Source organism: Amphibalanus amphitrite, unplaced genomic scaffold (genome assembly GCF_019059575.1).
Source record: "Amphibalanus amphitrite isolate SeventyFive unplaced genomic scaffold, NRLGWU_Aamphi_draft 000847F_arrow, whole genome shotgun sequence".
In the NCBI taxonomy this organism is placed as follows: Eukaryota; Metazoa; Arthropoda; class Thecostraca; order Balanomorpha; family Balanidae; genus Amphibalanus; species Amphibalanus amphitrite.
The window spans coordinates 95,547-113,355 of NW_024882341.1; the positions used below are offsets into that span (position 1 = coordinate 95,547).

At 46.7% G+C, this 17,809-nt stretch overlaps 1 protein-coding gene and 1 long non-coding RNA gene across 6 annotated transcripts in view; one reads left to right on the top strand and one right to left on the bottom strand.

The window, feature by feature from the left end:
- The window catches only part of LOC122367058 (upstream-binding protein 1-like), a 106,234-nt gene extending 90,183 nt beyond the window's left edge, over nucleotides 1-16,051 (bottom strand). Inside the window, exons 1-3 of one of the 4 annotated variants that reach the window (XR_006253988.1) lie at nucleotides 15,851-15,952; nucleotides 12,808-13,079; nucleotides 11,973-12,165 (exon numbers count right to left, since the gene is read on the bottom strand). Coding sequence is in view for 3 of the 4 variants with exons in the window: in XM_043339836.1 (XP_043195771.1) it covers nucleotides 11,973-12,165; nucleotides 12,808-13,038 (424 nt within the window). In the remaining variant the exon portion in view is untranslated. Of the gene's footprint in view, nucleotides 1-11,972; nucleotides 12,166-12,807; nucleotides 13,080-15,850 lie in introns of all 4 variants that reach the window. The other 3 variants (XM_043339836.1, XM_043339837.1, XM_043339839.1) reach the window with 3 other exon arrangements.
- On the top strand, nucleotides 616-7,843 carry LOC122367060. Of its 2 annotated transcripts, none has more exons than XR_006253990.1 (4): nucleotides 616-2,834; nucleotides 2,973-4,149; nucleotides 4,327-4,399; nucleotides 6,256-7,843. It is a non-coding gene; the product is annotated as an uncharacterized LOC122367060 (long non-coding RNA). The 2 variants fall into 2 exon arrangements; XR_006253991.1 differs by having other exon boundaries at nucleotides 6,583-7,843.
- Nucleotides 16,052-17,809: the final 1,758 nt, after the last annotated feature.

The following is a 17,809-nucleotide window of genomic DNA, read 5'->3' on the forward strand; positions in this document are numbered from 1 at the left end:
GGGGGAAAAATCAACTCCCTGTTTTTACCACTAAAACGGGTCGGAATGGCCCCATATACCATACATGACTTCATATACGATCAACCTTCACTACCTTGAGGTCTGTTTTGCTGTTGGGCAGCTGTGAGGTCATGTGACGTCATCAAAGGTCACCAAAGGTTTTTGGCCAATAACTCCGTACAGGAACAAGATACAGACGCGTGGATGGTCTCATTGTGTTCAGCTCGTCAAGACGCATCGAATGATATACATGATGACCTCGAGGTCACGTGACCTGAGGTCAACCTTTGACCTTGACCTTTCGAGGTCAACATATATCATTCGATGCGGATTGACGAGAGGATCACGATGATGCCCTTAGTTTGCTCCTATCTTGACTAATTCGAGAGTTATTCGAGAAAAACTCTCTCCATATTTAGCGCCGCCATTTTGACTTTTTCGACCCCTGTGACGTCATCTTTGACCTGACCTGAAAATGACCTTAGTAAAAATTGTAGATCTTGACCGTGCGTATCCGATGCCGTTTACCGCTTGTCGCTATCTTGCTTCGTTCTCGAGATCTCAGGGGGGGGCGGTCATCCGCCCCCCCCCGTCGGTACTAAGTTGGCGCAGACCCCCGTCGGTGCGCGGGATATAGTCCCCGTTCGTCACAAACGACCGTTGACATTTTGTCAACCTCAAATTCGAATATATTAACCGTTTACACGCACGAGAATATCCCTTTATCCAAACTAGCAAGTGTGTCTACTGTTTTCTTACTAGGCAAACAAAAGTTTGTCACAGCATGTGCGCAGTTCACTTTACCTATGTGCATTCATACTAAAAGCCATTCGTCCACAAGCAAGTTATTTATTTGCGCTATTGACGTAAGCTTTCATGAAGGCCAAACCAATGCTGATTCGTCAATGCTGATTGTCAGCTTGAAAGTAAAGATGAGCAAAGTGGTTCAACTGAATCTTATGGTTGCAGTAGGGCATATTAGAAGTAAGTGACAAGTATGTGTCAGCAATTGTTTATGCTTCTTAACCCTAGATACTTTTGATTCAATCCTTTTGGTGATGACGTAATGTGGCAGAAAACAGTAGACACACTTCATCTCATCGGAAACCCTGAATGATTGGTATTTGTGAGCATGTGTGCCTGTGAGTGTGTAAGGGTGGATGTGGGTGTGTGGGTATGTATGTGCGTATGTGAGGGTGTGCGTGTCATCTTACACGTAATTTAGTGAATGAGTGAATTGGTACTAGTTTTCAAGTAAATACGTGCATGAGTGCGTGTAGTCAGTGGTGTATGGAACTAGCATTGTGCCTGCCTGCTGCCAACGAAATATGCAAGCCCACACAGAGAAAACAGTTTTATTGTGCAAAACTACATGCTGCTGGCAGGGTTTACATGCAAGTCACATATTGCAGGTCTACCATAAGCAGAGCGATGTGACATCTGATAAGTACCTAACTCACAGCAACACATACTCTGCATGTCCAGGGAAAGTGAGTTGTGCTCGGAACAGATTGGCCAGACAGTTTTGTCCTATCAAATTCAGAATTGTTTCATCCTCCTCACAGTTGCCATTAACATCATGAGCACACATTATTGCTAGATCTGAATGCCAGCTGCCTATTGCACCGCTGGCACGTAGTTTGAGACAAAGATGCCGCCAGTTTTCCACCTCGCTGCTGATACAATGCAATACTGCTACAAAATGTCCGTGTTCTGTGTTTTTAGTGTTGTATGTTTGTATATGAGTCTTGCGTCGTGTGAACATTACCTACATGAGTTTAAAGTGTTCCCGCGAAAGTAGGTACTGAATTAGCTCAAGCCAGGATTGCGTTGCGGATATATTTGTAGGCCATACAATGTTTTATGGCGTCATTTACGACATTTCCTGTTTTTCTTGTCGTTGTATGCACGTGAGTTGTGCCGCATGTTGCGCTTGTAAATCATGTTCTCAATGTCATTTTCTTTTGGTACAATTGGTCACCACTACACATCACTCGCATACACTCGCCCAAGCAAGTCGGATATCAATCACTGTCCAGAAGTGCATGATGCATTCAACCACGCATAGAACACTGGCACACCAAGAACATGAACTCACGCAAAAACGAGAGGGCTATCACACGACTTCGTATTGGACACACCGCTATCACACACAACTACATCATCACAAGAAGCCCGAGACCGAAATGCAACACCTGCAACACTTTCATCACTGTCAAACATCTGCTACTCACATGCCCACAATACCAACACCACAGGACACACATACAAACATACTGCAGAGACGCCAACATCCCACTAACACTCACAACACTGCTCGGGGACTTACACCCCGAGCTAACAACACTACTCATCCACTAAAGACACAACACTGGGCTGATCAATGACCTGTAAATCTCCTCCCCTAGAGCCAAGGACAAAAAAAGCCAAAAAAGCCAAAAAAAGAAGCAAAAAAGAAAAAACAATATTCAAAATAATGAGAATCAAAATAAAAGACCCCAGAATGGCAAAATGGCAAAAAAAAAAACAAAAACAAAAAAAAATAATAGAAGGGGCAATCCGGCTACCCGGGAGGAGATAGCTAGGAACCCAGTCCCACCCCTCAGCCCACCCTTACGAGCCAAGAAGACAACGGACACTTCAAGGCAACGGACGGACCAACAACGAAGACGGACGACAGAACCGGGCCCAAATACAGGACGCTGTGGTGGCCCGTAAGCTACAAATACCATACCATACCATACCAGTGCATCATGCAGCAGAATAAGCTTCATTGAACACACTCGTCATCATGAACGGCATCTAGGAGTTTCATGAGTTTGGATCTGTGACCAGTAAGTGGAATGGGAGCATAATGGTACACGCTACCAAACCAGATATGCCTACACAACGTTAATATTTTTTTTTGTAATGCAACAAGGGAACGAAAAGCGTGTTCAAAACTTTAACTCCTTGTCCTTATGTGCCTGCAGGCTGATTTCGCAGTATCCAATGGCAACCGTGTATGACCAGGCGCCGCTTGGACGCCTTGTCCAGTCACGTCTTCTGGGACTGTGTGATGACTGCCTCTGCATTCTCAAGTGCCAGTTTCTGCCTCCGGCCCATTTCATTATCAAAGGATGCTGTTAACTTAACGAACAGCTCTGCTCCAAGATTCCAAACGGTTTTACGGTACTGTATGCCTACAAAACGTTAATATTTTTTGGAGGCGGTAATACTCGGATGAACTGACCTTTATGGGTGGGTATTCAACGTTGAATAAAGTAGGCTTGTAGCCCTCTGCCTATTGACTTCTAAGGGTTTTAGTAATATTTATCGAATATCTCATCTGAAATGCATTTTCACTCACAGTCGTCGAAATCGAAAAATCATAAGCTTAGAAATCCGCGGACTTGACATATTATATTTTATCGACGATTCGTTTCGACTTGCTGTCATGTCAGCTAATCATCCGTTGCTTCTCCTATTTTCACAGGTGCATTACCAGTCATCTTTACCGTCGATACCGTTGAAGATTTTACCGTCGATCACGGAGCACCCATTGCGCTGGCCGTTGCTGGCACTTTTTTATTTGTCACTAGCTATTAGTTATCTGCAGATATACATTAGCCACCTGTACACCCGCTTACACTAGCTCTCATCATCTAGTTCTACGTATGTGTGTGTTTGTTTTAATTGTATTGCCGATGAATTCGGTAGACATGCTCCGCCCGCAAACATGTACCACATGATGCAGTTCACTGAATGTAGCAGTTAATCACTCGTAAAAAGCGGTCATGTTTTCGTATAGTGTAGGTATGCATCTATGTAAGCATGTGTTCACACTCATGAGCGATCCACACATGATATTGCATTTCCTGTTCAGTTATATTTTTAGCACTGGAACACGATGCTCATACACTGTGTTGTTATCTTTCTTTTTTCGCCTGCTCCTTCCTCCAACTTGTGTCTTTGAGTATTTCAGTCACATGCTCAAACGTTCTTAAATGCTCTCGCCATCGGTTTACGGATGCGTTGAAAACGGACATGTGATGACCAAATTTAACAATATGCGGACAATGGATCGACTTCTTGAAGCCTGTGGACGTGATACACCTTCTCCATCACCATCAAGAGATCAACATTTTCGAAGACACTTGCGTACGGCTGGTATGTATTCATATTTGAATGTCCATTGTCAACACGTTGCAGAATGCTTTACATTTTGTGTGATCATTTACTGTCCTCATTCCTACACAATGCCAACATGTTTGTCATCGTCTTCATGTACCTATCTATTGGGATTGATGTTTGCGTTTACTGACAGACACTTGTCAACATTTTCAGCAGTGTCCGGCGCAATGCTGAATGCGACCTGTTATCTGTTGGATCTACTCTGTGAGCCCGAACCCCAGTGCAAGTGAGTTGTTTGTTACACCAGTGCCGGAGCACTCTGTAATATGTGCAAGAGCCTGTGACTTTGTTTGCTTGGCTAACTAAACGCATACCTACGGAAAATCATTCCAACGTTGCTTTGGTTTTCAGTTGAGATGTCAGTCGGATACCAACTTTTTGGTATACCGATACCAAACCGATACCAACTCGGTATTTGGTATTTCAATCCTAATGTGTTTGGTATTTTGTTGGTATCATGAACCCTCGCTAATGTCTAAGAGGCTAAGAAATCGGTAAAAGTTGGTTTTTTCCTCATGTTCCCAAGTTGGTTTGGTTTCGGTATATTTCTCCACGGTTTTGGTTGGTATTTGGTTTGGTATCGGTATTCCGATTTTCCGTAATTGACATCACTAGTTTTCAGTGTTTTACTGTATTTTTAAAGCAGTGCCTACACATATCAATCAAATATATCCCGCGCACCGACGGGGGGGGCGGATTTCCGCCCCCCCCCCCCTGAGATTTTCCCACTATCTACGGTTTTCAGGTTTTCAGGAAAACCGTGCGCAGGATATTCTAAATGCCTTAACCCGCGCCCTGGTGGGGTCTGTTTATAACGCGACCTGGTGGGGGGGGGGCTATTTTTTGCCCCCCCCCCCTCGTATCTCCGAAACTACTGGACGGATCCGCAAAATTCAAACGGCGTTCGAAAGGCCTGTCAAATTCGTCGAAGGAAACCAAATTTCATTGACCTCGGGGTCACCGATGACGTCACAGGTCAGGTCAAAGATGAAATGTTTCACCGTTCACGGGTCTTCTAAGGAATGCGCTATAACACCGAGGAAAACGCATTTTGTCGAGAATCAGCGATAGGGCGTCAGTTGCCTAGTAGATATGTTGCTATTAGAGGTCACTGACAATATTAGGTCACGTCACAGGTCAGGTCACCAAGGGTCACAGGTCAGGTCACATGAGCCCAACTTTACTAAGGTTGTGTGATGCATGTTTTATGGCCAATTTTTCATTTCCAACTCAATGGTGTTGGTTATAAGACTATCAGGTACGGCTTAGGTCACTTTCTGGTGAAGTTTAGGTCAAGGTCAGGTCAAGGTCAGGCCAAAAAAGGTCAAATTTTAAAGTTGATAGTTTTGCATAAAATGGGTATTGATTCGATGCAGCTCGTCACGGGGAGTCTAATGGTGGTCTTTGTTTTGCGCTACGGGGTCTAGAATTGCTAAAAATTGAGTTTGAAAATTTGACGTCATCAATTTTGAACAGTTTTTTCACTATAACTTCGCCAAAAAAGAGGTATCAATCTCAAATTTGGTATGTGGATGGAAGGCGGTAAGGACTATCACATATATTCCGGTTTTTGTGAAATTCAAAAAACTTTTTGGATTTTTCGATCATTATATCCAAAAAAATTATTTTTTGATTTTTGGGGGTCAAAATCCAAAAATTTCAAAAATCCGAGACAGCAGTTTTGTAGCCCTTTCAATTCTACAGCTTTTATGTCGCTATCATTTTTCTGTATTTGCAAAGCTATAGGCCTGACAGCTCTTCCCGCGAAACCCTTTTTTGGGTCGAAAACGGCAGAACATGACGTCACTCTGACGTCATTTCCGGCCAACCTATCATAGCCTTTGGAAAAAATTTTGGTCACCATATGTAAAATTGATGTCCGGGAAGGTACTGAAAGTTTGGTTACGATCGGCGCAGCGGTTCTGGAGATATATCGAAAAGTCTGGAGGGGGGGGGGGCAAAAAATAGCCCCCCCCCCCACCAGGGCGCGGGTTAATATGGTCCATTCCATAACCATCTAACCGAATTCCCGAATTCCCGATATTCGAACCGAATTTCGCAAACCTTCTCCCTTTCTGGCAGTGGCACTGTTCGACTATAGCGCTGGACGTCGTCTACTTTTTGCTAGAGGGAAAGGTCATCATCCGTCCATGAACTTCGGGCTGCTCACAGCTATATTGCCTTGGCAAGTTCTTTGAGCACTCAATACTGGACTTGGGCTGCGAAAGCTAATGACAATTTGGGGAGCTTGATATTGCAATGGCTATGACGTGAAGGCTCAATATGACGAACAGCTCGACTATTCACCATTGTCAACGCTTATGATAGCTAAATATCATTGTGCTTGGTGTACATTCACGTCTCGTTTCCTTGCTCCATTTGTACCTCACCGGTCGTCCGTCCCCACAGGCCTCGGCTGCAGCACAAGCCACATTCATCGGCCCAATCATCAGTTATTCATCCTGCAAGTTTTAAGTCACTTCGTTGTGACCCGGACATCGTCATCTTTCAACGAGTTCAAATGATTATTTCATTCATCATCGTCGATCAGACTCATCATGTAAAGACACTTCCATAATGCTAGCCGCCATCTACGTTTGTGCAGGAAGCAAATATCAGGTTGTTATTAGCTGCGGGCTACTCAGTACCGACTGAACTACTGGCAGTAGTGTGCGAGCACCTAATACTTGTATTGTGATACCAAAGCTAAAACGGATGATAGCTTAGCGCATAGGGCCCTACCGCTTTCCACACACACACACAAACAAAACTTGACTTTGGGCATTAGCACCATGGCAGGATAAACAGGCAGTTTCGCTGTTTTTCACTGCTTTCATTGGCAGGTGTTACTGCTCATTCCCGTTTTATGTGATGTTAGAACAGCCCTTCATCATAGTCCTGTTTTCTCCTTTGCCGTTTTCCATAGACATCAGATGCGACATGCACTCCAAAGATCGGTCAGGCGCATCACCGTCAATCCGGTCGCCTGTTAAGCAGTTCGTAATCACCGTCAGTCTTCGACATCTGTCAACACACTTATCCACATTATCGCCTTACTTTTGATCTTATCAATATGCATGAATGAGTGCAAAATGCATTTCAATATTGCATCAGTTGATGTTGTATCGCAATGACACTGCGTCCTCACCTCACATCTGTTGTGCATACTTGATCACGAATGCCAGTTATACGCAGATTCACATGGTGAAGTTTTACTCCGTTGACGTTTTCTTTCCATTCTTGTAGTCGATCAAGAGGGATTACAGTTGCACATGCGGCCTTACACATGCGTCCTTACATGTTAGCTGATTGATATGTTGGACACACTGGTTCCTGTGACTCCAAGTAGTTCTGCATTGGTATTGCTTCACTTTATATGTTCTACCCAAAGATCGTTTCTAGTTTTGTCTTAGCTTGCAGCTGTATGCCATGAACATACAGGGTACTGCGCATCTTTATCGTGACATTCCTGTAGTTTCGTCACTTTCGCGGATGATTAGGACCATGAGCTCAGTTGCAGATGCGTCCAGCAGCCACCGACATTTCTACACTTTAAATTCCTAGTCTCGGATCTTATCCACATGCCAACATGATTTGAACATTTCACACGTTTAGTGATGAAATGAGCAGGTATCATCTACTACATTATATTTTCATGTAAAGCACACTCCAGTCTCTGAAAAAAGAAAACCATTAGGAGCAACAATCATGCCTTAGACAGTATAGTTGCCATAGATATTACGTTGTGCAGCGGGCAGGCCGGTGCACGAAATGGCGAGTGTGAATGCAGGAATGCGTGTGAAAAACTGCCTAGGTGTGGAGTGGTTGGTTTGTCTTCCGTTACATCGTAACGGGCTCTTGACGTAGTCTTTTTTTAGTAACACCAATCATCTTTCGAACTTGAATTAACGTAATTGAAAGATGGCTATCACATTTGGAGCCAACTTTTTTGCTAACTGCGTCAAGGGCGGGCAGCGCGGTGCGTGGATGCCTTTTGGTAAAGCTCACGTCCTAATATACTATCCAGCCCTTACCAAGCGTGCATCCATGTTTCCTCCATCCGGCTCCTCGTGCCGCTGCCTGGAATATTAGCCTACGGCTAATATACCAAGAGATGGAAAACTTTTCGTTGGTATGGAATATGGATGCCTCGTGGTTCAACTGGTGATGTTCAAAACAACTGTACCGTGTGTCAGGTAGGTCTTACTTACTCACTTTCCGCTTCATTTTTTTTTCTCGGCCGCGTAGGAAATATGATTTGACGGTAATCGTGGCGCTTTTGTTTCAGTGGCTGAACGACAGCGACATCTATAACTCAGGCTGCACTCAGAGCCCGAGTCTGAGTTTGGCTAAAAAAATCGCCCATAAAAAATTCGCCCATCGCCCGCCCGCCGCGAAACGGGTGATTTTGTTTTTGCGTCGTTTTCGGTAAAAGGTTTATTTTCGGTTGGCGGCGGTTGGGCGCATTTTTGCGGTTTTTGCGTTTGACGGCGGGCGGCCGTTTTTTGCGGCGTTTTGCGGTTGGCGGCGTAGAGTGCAGTGCACGTCAGTTCGTAGAACACGCACTCCGATCTGCACGTGCAAGGCTCATCCTCTCGTTTGGCGGCGGGCGTTTTTGCGGCGTTACAGAGGTGCTTGCTCAAACAACCTGCGGTCCCGCGATGCGGAGCCCAGCATCGCAGATGCTGGTAACGGATAGGCCAATTTCTGAAGTGGGTAGCCACGCTAGTAGGGAGTGCGTAGACAAGTGACCAACACAAGCCAGTCGTAGTCTTACTTTGCCCGTGCACACGTGCAGGATGCCACTTTTTCCTTTCGTTACAGCAGCCTGTAACTCTATTCGTTTAATATCGACAACTTCGATGTACGTCACATTGTCACAACAGCTACGCATGCTCGGTCGTGCCTGTATTTAAGGCAAACATAAACTAGGTATTCGAATATATTTGTTCCGTTATCGGTATGAAGTGAGAACGACAGAAGTATCCAGGCAACACATAATTTTCCACACACAAAAAGGTTTGATATTAATATTACGGTACCAGCATTGCGTTCAGAAACCAATGATACGGTACATCGCGCCATGTAGTGCTTGTCCGTTTGCAAACTTCTCACGACATTGCATAGTAATTAGCATCAAAACATCAACAGGCGTCAGCACACGGATGCTCGCTCCAGCGCGGGTGGGGAGCCCGTGGACAGGAATACCCGTATAGCCGAGGTGTCACCAGTTACCGCGGTGGCGTATTCATCTGTCAGCGTATCCGCGCTAGCAGCGAGACTTGGCGCCGCGCTCCCGCCCCCGGCGAGGCACAGCGCGCCTCCCGTCAGGCGCCGGGCGCCGACGGAGACCGCGCCGTGGACGTCCGCAATGACACGGTAACGCCACAGCTATACGGCCTATTGACGGACACCATACCAGCGCGATTCGCGGCGCACTAACCGGCTCGGACGGGCATCACATGATTGAAATCATGTAAATAAGCTCCCGGCTCAGTGCACTGTATAGATCCGATTAAAGGTGTTCCTAAGTAAAATGGAAAGGCCAACAGAGCCATTTTGTAGGATACCTGTGCAATGTCCATAGCTTTGCTCGCAGTTTTTAAAAATTCTTAGTTTTAATCTTTTGCTGCGTTTTCCATTTTCAATGAAAACAGGAAACAGTCTGGGGTCTGGGCCTTATAGTCTGGGCCTTATAATCACAGCGAAGTTAAGACATGTCAGACGTTTTAATTAATAATAAGGAGTGCAGGTCTCCATCATACATAAATCATTTTTAACTGGATGAAAATATGTACCTTAGAAAATATCATTAAATATGCGCATTGGGTTTGTGCTTACCGGCGAAAAAAGCGAGAATATTCGTCTCCCCATCACTTCATTCGCCGGAGACAACAAATATGTCCTTCAGTGTAATTAAACCTCGCCGGCAATGGCCATTCTGCAATTTTACAACCCAGGACGGCGCATGTCTGCCTTTATGACCTGAATCGGATGATCTCGGTCCACAAAACACGCCCTCATTAACCCCAGTCCTGCTGGGGGGGGGGGGTAAGAACATTCTCCTTGCGGGTTGTTGCGAATATCCTCAAAACGGGAGGCGCTTGGCACACCTTATCATGCATCTTTTTTTGCACATTTAAAAATGTCAGCTCCAGGTCTCTCAAGGTCAGGTCACCAGGTCACGTCAAGTGACTTCACCTCAGAACTGGAACTTCAGTGCTTGACATAGCTCCACCGAGTGACGGATCCCTTTGAAACTTTCAGCAATTGATAAGACCAACAGTATGTATAAATTGTATCCCTTTTTACAGCCAAATACAGACATAGTGCATATAACTAGTGCAAATGCAAATACTATGCAGACATAGTGCATAGTGCAAATAGTGACATAGTGCAGTTCAGTAATGGCGCAACCCATTTCGACAGTTCGCTATTGACACTTGACAGACTATGCCGTACTGTCGAAATCACCTGCACTTTTACTGAACTGTGTGCACTCAGCACTGCCGCCTAAATTGGGCGTAAAAGGTGTATATCTCGGAATTTTGATATCGGTGACCTAGCGTCAGGTCAATTTTTTTCTCTCCAGTATCCATTATAAACATATAAATATAAGGTATCGAATTGAATGATTAAGCTCGTGAACTCTCTTTATGTCCCTGAGGTCACCACAGGTCGCGAAAGGTATTCTTCAGTTTTTTTTTTGCTTATCATTTTTGATATAGGCATAATAGAGCGATGAAAACACCTTACATGTATTCAGCTCGACGATACAGATCGACTGATATGCAAGACGACCTTTTTCGCTCATGTCATGATCTTGAACTGAGGTCAAATTTTCAAATTTACCTTTCAACGTCAAATTATAATTCATTCGACACGTCTCGACGAGAGGAACACGATACCGGCAAAAGTTAGCTCATGCAAGTTTTCTCGTGCATTTTTTAGTCAAAAGTTATTGCAGAAAAACCGCTTCTGCAATGAAAACGCCTATGTTGGTACTTGGTAGTTTTTGCCCCCTGCAGGCCAAAGCGTTGGGTGTCGATCTTAGGTTGGATCTGAGAGGATTGTTCAGAAAGAACGTTACCAGGGTTAACAAATGCGCTTCTCTGCGGCGCTGGAGCTCTATTCATCTCCGAGATATGCGCTGGTTTGTCAAAAATAATCAGAATAGGCGAAATTTGACCTTCGGTGACGTCTGGTAACCTGATCGTTGACATGATCTAAAAAATAGCCGAATCAATTCGTCATTAGTTTTGACGCTCTTTCGAGCAACGCCTACCACGTGTCGCTACGTGGACCAGGAACCGAAGTAAAAGGGATGTTCAATCCCCTCCCCCCTAGCAGGGCGTGGAAATCCAGGAGCCCCAGCGGGGCGCGGGTTAAACGACAAAAATGCATGGTCAATGAACGCCAAAATGATTTTCCAGCGTCTTAACTCTTAATGTTGGCCTGGAAGCATCACCAAACACGAGATATGTGCCTTATGCTGAAAGATGTTCGCTGATAATTTCTTATGAATGCCCTAGCACATTTATCTAAACGTAATTGGGGTAAATATTTTATTCGGACTACGTCTGGTATGAATGCTTGATATCCTTAATCCTTGTGTTATCATTGCCTTAATTTAACTACTAGGAATTATGGGCGCAACTGCGTTGTTATTGCCTGCGTTCGCCGCACCTGCTGCCGTCCAAAGGGTTGCATTCAACGACACTCAAGCGTGTGTTCAGAGAGCGGAGCAGACAAAAACCGGGCAGGCCGGCGAGAGTCGCCACTCGCCGGCCACCACTCACCGTCGACAGGCGAGTGCTCGACGCGCAGATACTGTTTTTCGAACACCATCGGCACGCCGTGGCCGGCGCCGCCGTGGTGCTGGTCGGTGCGCGTCTTGCGACCCTCGCGCTCGGCACTGTCCTTCTCCTCCTTTTCGATTTTCCGTTTCCGGGTGACGCTGGAGGGCGGCGGCGGCGCTGCCGGCACCGTGCCCTGCCGGCCGCCGAGGGCAGGAGAATGTCAGACGGCGGGTCTGACGGTCCCTGGATCCATTCGCGACAAGTGTCATACCAAAGGTTTGGGATCGCTGGTGCAAAAGTTCAGCTATAACAAACGCCTATTAAATGCAAAAATGTTTGTAAGCAATTCAGTCCATCATAATTTGTTGTTCCCAGGAATAGAGTTCTCTAGTCAGATACACATTTGTCAATATCAGCATCATTGCATATGCTACCAAATGCCGTGCATAGGAAAGTACCTACGGCACTTTATACGATTGGCCCCTTGGGACGGTAAATGGGTGGGCGGGCAGTATCCGGCGGCCGTTGACGACAGACGTGATCAAAATGAATACAGGATGTGTGCCGATATAGCTCAGTGTGACTGTGTAGGCCCGTTACCAAGCCCCGCCAGACAAAGCAGCCACGGCGCACTCGAAAATCACATCACGTAATACACCTTTTTGCAGCCATTTCCAGAGACGTCAGGCCATCTGCACAATAGTGGTTCTGTGGCTGGCTTCGAGACGGTGGCTTCTGAATGGCGTGACCGCCCATAAACCATCAGGCCCTCCCAGCGACCCGAACCAGACCCGCCCGCCCCCGCTCCTCGGCCGGCCGGCGGCGCGTCACGCACCGTGTTGGAGAAGGAGGGCGAGCTGTTGCGGCCCGGGTGCGGCAGCGCCTCCCTGAGCGGCGCGCCGCCGGCCGGCACCGTGGCGAAGCCGGCCGGCCGAATCTTGTGAATGGTGCTGTCGCCGCGTCCGGTCTGCACCAGGAAAAAGTCGGACTCGTCCGAGGCGTTCTCGTCGAGCTCAATGCCGTGGCCGCGGTTGCCGATGCCTGCGCCGCGGTCCACGCGGGCCATTGGCTGACGGCGGAGTCTTTAGACGTGCGGCAGGAGAGCTGCTGGAAGCAAAGAACCCACGGACGCCGCCGTAATAACGCTCACTGCTAAGGCAATTGGATGGAATAGACATGCAGACTGATGAAAGCATTAAAACTGCTCAATCGCCACTAAACTTATTCCAAGTTGTCTGCCCACCCATGCCTTGTCGCCAGCATAGAGCACAAAAAATGCAAGGAATAGGCAGTGGCGCGGGAACCGGGGGGCTAGCGGGGGTTGAGCCCCCCAGCTTTTCGGCTGGGGGGGCTCGTAATGTATTTGAGCCCCCCCCCCCCCCAAGCTGGAGGAATCGAAATCGGAAATCTACCAACATAATTTCATAGATTCATACATAGGCGCGGGAACTGGGGAGGGGGCAGTGGGGGAAGCTTGCCCCCACAACTCTGCGGCAGTGGGGGCGGTGCCCCACAACGTTTCATGAGGCCAGGAACCGTTGGGCAGCTTGTCCTCCCCAAATTAGGGGTTGTGGGTCGCAAAGGAAGAAAACATGTAAGTGAAAAATCCACCTATTTCACTGGCTCGGCAACTCATTTGGCAGATTAAAACCTTTACTCCAGGTTGCCAAAACGGTAATTTCTTCACTCAGCTGAGACGGAATACCTCACTTTTTGAAAATATTTTCGTGTTTTTTTTTTGTTGTTGAAAAGGCCAAGGTCTGAAAAATAAGTGGCCTAAAACCGGTGAGAAAACTAGATTTGGGGGAACCCTAGGTTGATTTCTATTATGGTTCAGCCCCCCCAGTCTGGAAGAAGTTCCCGCGCCACTGGGAATAGGTGGCTGAAGAAATTGTAGATAAAATAACACACAAGGTTACTACATAGGTATGACAACCTACAAACCTACAGCGCCTCTCCTTGGTTGGAAAACCTTCGTGTGACGTCTGCTCTACTAATGCCTATTTTTTAATTAATCCTTTAATGATTTCATTGTAAAATAATGAACATCTTCATCTAAATGTACAAATTTCAGAGCTGTCATCACTAGCAACTAGGTAACAAGTCTGCGCAAATGACATTACAAAGTGCAAAATTATGTGGTGTGATTTGGATTGGCAAAACAATGGGACAGGGATATCAAGTAACTAACAATATGAAAAAAATACATCAACATTAACCAGCTTGATTATAACACAAGTAATGAAGCAGATCAAGATGAAATCAAGATCAAGCTCAGTAGGTGGAACTATGGTCATGAGTACCCAAATATAGGAACGTTCCCATTTTTGGGAACGGAGTTCCCAAATATGGGAACGGGCGTTCCCATTTATGGGAACGGAAGGTAATTTTTCGGCCGTTCGCCCACTTAAACTCATTAGTGCATCACGTCTCAAAAAAGTGCACGCTAATTTAAGTATCTACTAAATCTCTATAAAATTATCTTTAATCTGACCGTTGAACAAGGAAATTGACCGTCGAATGATATTTTTAATGATTTTTTTGAAATGACGGAATGGTGAAAACATGGGTTATACTACATTTAACATGCAATTTAAAGGAAAATGAAGCGTTTTTTACATTTTGAGGTCAAGTATGATAATTTTCGCCTGGTTATGAAGTTTCATACTAGCGACACCAGATGCTGACATATGCAAGCGAACACGCGGACAGTCCCGAGGTAATATTGTTGACGTTTGGTCTCGGGGCGCACAACATTGTGGAATGTCAGTGATTTTACCGATCTACTGCTGTAAACTCAGTTTCAGTGGTTTAAAATTATTCAGCTGTATTTTATTAGCCCGGAAAGACATATTTTATTTGGATGCTAGCTGTTTAGCATTGCTTTATAAGGAGCGTCATGAGCGTGGTTTTTGTCTTCCGTGTTTCTAAGCATGATCGTTTTTGGGGAATTTCTCTTATATAGGTCGCTCTGTGTGGCTTATTTATAATTTTTATGCTGATTTCGATCATTCCTCGTGCCCATCCTACCAGGCCTTTTGCCACTTACACTCATTAAGAAAGGAAAAAACTAGATTTTCCATGGGACTAGGTGTTTTGAGGGTGTAACATATTCAGCGTTCCCATTTTTGGATACTTCCTTGTGCTCGTCAACTATCGGTGATAAACAGACAGGTGCTTGACATGTCTCCACCCTCGGCGCGGACGGTGGATATAGGTATGGAAGACCTTGTTGAACATCGCTGAGCGTTGTGAATTACGTAATCCTGCAGAGGGGGGCGTGCCCGCTGCGAGATCGACGGGAATAAAAGCGCAGAAGACCGGGCGAAACATGCGACGGTCTTGCCGGAAAGGTCATCTGATGATTGTTGCTTAACAATAATTTGCGGCGTTGGACATGATGCTTGTTAATGAAAAGAGCCCCTGAAAGGCGTCGGTGAAATCGTCCCCAATTTTGGGTACGCCGTTCCCATAATAAGGAACGCTTGCAGCGCCAGTGTACGAGAGCGTTCCCAAATTTGGGTTCGCGGCCCGGATGATGGACTGCTTTAGAAATAGGGGAACGATTTGAAACTACGATGGGCCTTACAATATCAAACTCTTTCCCAACAATATTGAGACAAATATCAGGCGGTTCACGATCGTTTTATATTTTTTGGACGTCATTTAACGGTTCTTTTTCTTGTTTTAAATAATTCCTACATGGCGTTCCCATATTTGGGTTTATCGTTCCCAAACATGGGAACGAAAATGCGTTCCCGAAAATGGGTACGCTTGACCATAGTTCCGCCTACTGAGCTCACAGATGTGAGATGCACACACATTGCTGTGGATACCACTTCGATTAAATTCAACCAAAGAAAGCAACAGATACTCACATGCTTGTCAAACTATTCTCTATGCACTAAAAATGTGATAAACAGCATCAAACTTGATCAAATTGCGAGCATTTCACTGAGGGTGTCCGAGGGTTCCCGTTAGTTTGTCGTTGGCGCTCGGCTCGCGCGCGAGCCGACGTCACCGCCTGTGACGTCGGCTCGCGAAATACGTCATACCCTGCACACAAAATAGCCGGCTGCCGAACAGCGCTCATATCGCGCACACCACTCACCCCACGGACGTATAATTAAACTGGACCCGCAACCACCTCCATTCAGGTGAAGCCGACAAGGCGCCATTTTACGTTGCCAAAAACCCATGCTCTGAAAGGTCATCGAACCATTACAATTGGAATTGCGTCTAAACGGATGATCGGATCGAGATGCTGGTGGTACCGTTCGATGGGTAATGCTTTGAGGCAGGTGATGATGCATGACACAGGTCATTCGGTGTCACGTGGCGCGTGCCACGTGCCGACAAAGTCGGGAAGGGCAAAAACCTTTAAGCGACGCTCCAAATTAAACCGTGGACGGCACAGGTGCCAAATTCACAGGTCACATGTCCCGGTGTTTGACCATTACCATATGGTATGCTCGGCAGCAGGGGGTGCGGAATGCACGCGCCAGGGGCGAAAAACATGTTTTGAGGATGCATCCTCCGATTCCGGAAAACCTTGACCTAGGCACACCAAATTTGGTACACTGACACTGATGGACACGCGCTTTAAGGTGCTGTATAAATAGGCGTGCTTGGGTACACGGTGCACGTGCTGTGCACGTGCAAACCTTTTGATGTTGCACTCTGTGTCACACATGCGGGTATAGGGCGGGTAGCGCTGGCAAGCTCAAAGTGCCAAATTTACACAGGCCACCCAGAATGCATTCCAGCATAGTTATTGAGCATATCTATCTCCTGGTGCCTGGTGGACCCCAAAGGTGCGCTCTGCACGTGCAAGAAATTATCCTCGCCCATAGGCGTAGGAACAGGGGGGGCCGGGGGGGCCATGGCCCCCCCACTTTCGGAGGTGGGGGGGCCAGCAATGTTAACTGGCCCCCCCACTTTTTGCTGACTTAAGTGTCTGTCTGTACCTAACCTACCACCCGGTAACTTGACAACTATTCAGCTTGCCCTTTAATGAGGATTCCTTTTTGTTTCTACAGCGTTATTGACCACAATTTCCTTCACTCAATGAAGGAAACCATATCAGAGACAAGACTGTGAGTCCTGGTGACAGCATTTTGTTGAATACGAGGCGCGGGACAGCGAGCACTAAAAAGGTATAGGCAATACTAAGACAATACTAGCACGGTGCAGGAGAATGCGTATACAAACGACCAACGCTTGACCTTATCTGCTTGGGGTCGGCATAGTTCGTCAAAGACGTACTAGCTGGGGGCCAGGGTGACCGTGCCTCAGCCTCGTTTCAAACAGGCTGGGGGCCAGCAATGTCTGTTTCTGCCCCTCCCCCTTCCACTTTCAGTGCAGTGACGGTCGCAGAGGGGGATCAGGGCCATGCCCTTCCCCCCTCCAAAGGCTAATCAGGGGGCCATCATATCATTTGGCCCCCCCAAACAACCAATGGGCCCCCATGGGCGTATGGGGCTCTGGCCCTTATTCGATTGTCACGAGACTCAAGAATCCCACGCTAGCTATTAACAGCTCCCAAACCAGTCTTTGAGGGTCCTACACTGATCTCGGAGGGCCCTTCAGTGGCGGTCAAGCGCCCACATTGACCGCTGAGAACCCACATTGACCTCATTTGAGGGCCCCTAAACCGGCCTCAAGGGCCCAGCCGGCGTCTGAGGGCCTCACACCGGCCTCTGGTGGCCTCATTTCTGTCTCTGGGGTGCCTTTAGGTGCCTTTGAGGGCCCCGCACTGAATTCTGAAGACCCGATGCCGGCCTCTAAGGGTCCGCATCGGCCTCTGAGGGTCCACCTTGGCCTGAGGGGTCCAACGC